This window comes from Macadamia integrifolia, unplaced genomic scaffold (genome assembly GCF_013358625.1).
Source record: "Macadamia integrifolia cultivar HAES 741 unplaced genomic scaffold, SCU_Mint_v3 scaffold2464, whole genome shotgun sequence".
In the NCBI taxonomy this organism is placed as follows: domain Eukaryota; kingdom Viridiplantae; phylum Streptophyta; class Magnoliopsida; order Proteales; family Proteaceae; genus Macadamia; species Macadamia integrifolia.
The window spans coordinates 10,312-12,919 of NW_024868734.1; the positions used below are offsets into that span (position 1 = coordinate 10,312).

The 2,608-nt window shown below is 38.9% G+C and overlaps 1 protein-coding gene across 1 annotated transcript; it reads right to left on the reverse strand.

Annotated features, from left to right (window-relative positions):
• Positions 1-548: 548 nt before the first annotated feature.
• LOC122066560 (alpha-latroinsectotoxin-Lt1a-like) lies at positions 549-2,239 on the reverse strand. The gene is made up of 2 exons (XM_042630377.1): positions 1,495-2,239; positions 549-1,058 (listed from the first exon to the last, which is right to left on the reverse strand). Exons 1-2 carry the CDS (start codon positions 2,108-2,110, stop codon positions 970-972), a joined length of 705 nt encoding a protein of 234 aa, XP_042486311.1. The 5' UTR covers positions 2,111-2,239; the 3' UTR covers positions 549-969.
• Positions 2,240-2,608: the final 369 nt, after the last annotated feature.

Here is a 2,608-nt window from a genome sequence, read left to right on the forward strand (position 1 = left end):
TCGTTCGCTCTCAGAAATAGCAGATCGGCTCGTTCTTCGCAAAGTTGCAGAGGTGAGATCCCCGACCCTCTCTCCAAGTTGCAGAGTTGAGCTCCAACCTGCCCTTTTCCTTTTTGGCGTGAAACCAGTGTTTTCCAAATGAAGAACAACTAACAAGATCGGCTACCAACGAAAACAGATCTGAGATCTGACACTAAAACAACATCGCCGATCGTCTGAGAGTCTTGAGATCCTTGGCTGCGATCGTTCACTCTCAGAAATAGCAGATCCAGTCAGCTGTTTTACTTACCTTAACCGAAACTGGAATATCGGACTCGGACTTGGACGGCGGCAGCGGTGGCTTCGCAGCTCCACGGCGGTCTTTCCTCACCCTCTCTCTCTCTCTCCTTCTTATGTCTTTTAAGCTTCAATATACCTCAGTTCCTTTCTTTCTTTCTTCTTCTTCTTCTTCTTTTTCTTTTTTCTTTTTCTTTTTTCTTTTTTTTTTTATTTTTTATTTTTATTTATTTTTTATTTTTTATCATGTTAGGACTGAGTCTTTCTATACCCACTGGGAGGGTATTTTGGGAATATACTAAAACCCTATAGGTGAAGGAAAACTTTCTCCTTATATGTTTACAAAATTTCAGTTCCACCATTTGAGTCACCATAGAAATATGGTGGAACATCTAGAAATATATTAGTTAAAAATTTGTAAACCCTTATGGTGGGACCTCTTTGATTAATTTTTTTTCTCACCACTTTCTAATAATTCCTTGAATCTACCTACTTTTATAGTTCAAGCTCACAGGTTTTCCCCAGTTACACGCAGCTACACCTAACCCATGTAACTAATCAGTTGTGGAAAGATTTGAACTGAAGACGTTTGTTAACACACAACGCCTTTGGACCAGCGGAGTTACACCCGGGGTGCTCCTCTTCATTGATCTAAACATATCACAAATGGTATGATGTAGTTGAGTCCTCCTTTTATATAAGTAACAACGACATACCTATGTTTCTTGTTCCTCCTGCTGTCTTTGCTGATTGGATATAATCATAAATGCCAGTCTTTTCTCCTAATTACAAAAGGAAAGAAAAAATAAATAATGGTCAAACAAACGTTCCATTTCAGATTTGCAGATTGAGTAGAGGAATAGAAAAACCATATATGCATAGAGTACCTAAAAAAAAAAAAAATGAATTACAAAGGATCGGATCTGGACAGACCAGGTCGAAAAAATAGAGAAGCAACATCTACCTTGGGTACTGCCATCAACAGAAACTACCAACCGCAACATTACATTAACCTTGACATTGCAGTACATTCCTTTTTGTTCATTTAAATAAAGAAGACATGGAAACACACATTTTCCCCATTAAAATGATATTCGTTTGCTGACTTTGGTAAAAAATAAAAATTTGGTAAAACAGAGACACACACGCTAAAGAAAGACATAAATCAGGGAAGCTTATAAGGGATGATCTATATCATTCAGAAATTAATTTACGTACCATCTTCCCTTAAAAGAACTGCTGCGTGCAAAGCAGTGCTTTTGCCTGGGCCACCATATTCTTTGCAACAATCCAAATTTAAGATCACAACCAAGAAGTCACATAGTCCTTCCCTGGTAGCCATGAAAGCTGGGCTTTCACCTGCATCATTGATGAAATTGGACAATTCTGGTTCTTTTTGTAACAACGTCTTCACTACCTCAAGGTACTCATTCTGATATTTCCGATCGAAGAGATGGTGATTTCTAAGGGCTTCATGCAGGGCCGTGTCTTTCTTCGAATTCACCATTGTCACTAGCGATCGCGGAATAGCATCTTCATCAACTAGTAGTTTCACTATGTCTGATCGGCCTCCCCTTGCGGCGATGTGCAGCGGAGTATCACCTTTCGAGTTTACTCTTCGGATAAGGGCTGGACATATTTTGCATATCTCCTCAATCTTTTCTTTCTCAAAATATGGTCCCTTCTCATTTCTTGCTGATGCAACTTGTACTGCAACATGAAGGACTGTGTTCTTTTGAGGGGTTTCTTGGGATTCCAGTAGTTCTGAGTTTGATATTCTCTTTAGGGTCTCAATATCACCTCCAGCTGCGGCATTATACAAGTCTGAATTCATGGTCTCTCTCTCTCTCTCTTGTAAGGCTGGCTGCTCTCTGAGTTTAACAGCTTAGTCCTCTATCTGTCTCATATATACAGGTTGTTCTGAATTTATAAACCTGTGTGGATTCCATGCGTGTAGATCAGAATCATACAAGAATGATTCTCTTACAATCTGATCCACACAAATTTTTTCTTCCAATGAGAATGACTATAATGCCGCATTTATGGTGTCCAAAAGTTTTCATTTTTCCTGATTGAGACTGCTTCTACGTACTGATATGAAAAGATAGCAGCATGTGTGATGCAGATAGCATATTTTATCACCTACATTAATTATGGATAGCATCATCTGTGGTGTGGAAAGAGTTTACCTTCTATATCATCTGTACGGGGTTTCACTCTGCTAAATTATTGTAGAACGAACACTCGTCACTTTTGATTTCCCGTGTTTCACACTTCATCCTTTGGTCCACTTTAGAGAGAATTAAGGCACCATTTGACAATATTCTGTTTC

What these genes read in the sequence shown, in the direction of transcription:
- LOC122066560 (XM_042630377.1), bottom strand. Translation starts at nt 2,110, where the DNA reads ATGAATTCAGACTTGTATAATGCCGCAGCTGGAGGTGATATTGAGACC. An exon ending in AGTTCTTTTAAGGGAAGATG is followed by an intron (nt 1,059 to 1,494) that starts GTACGTAAATTA and finishes TTTTGTAATTAG; the next exon opens with GAGAAAAGACTGGCATTTAT.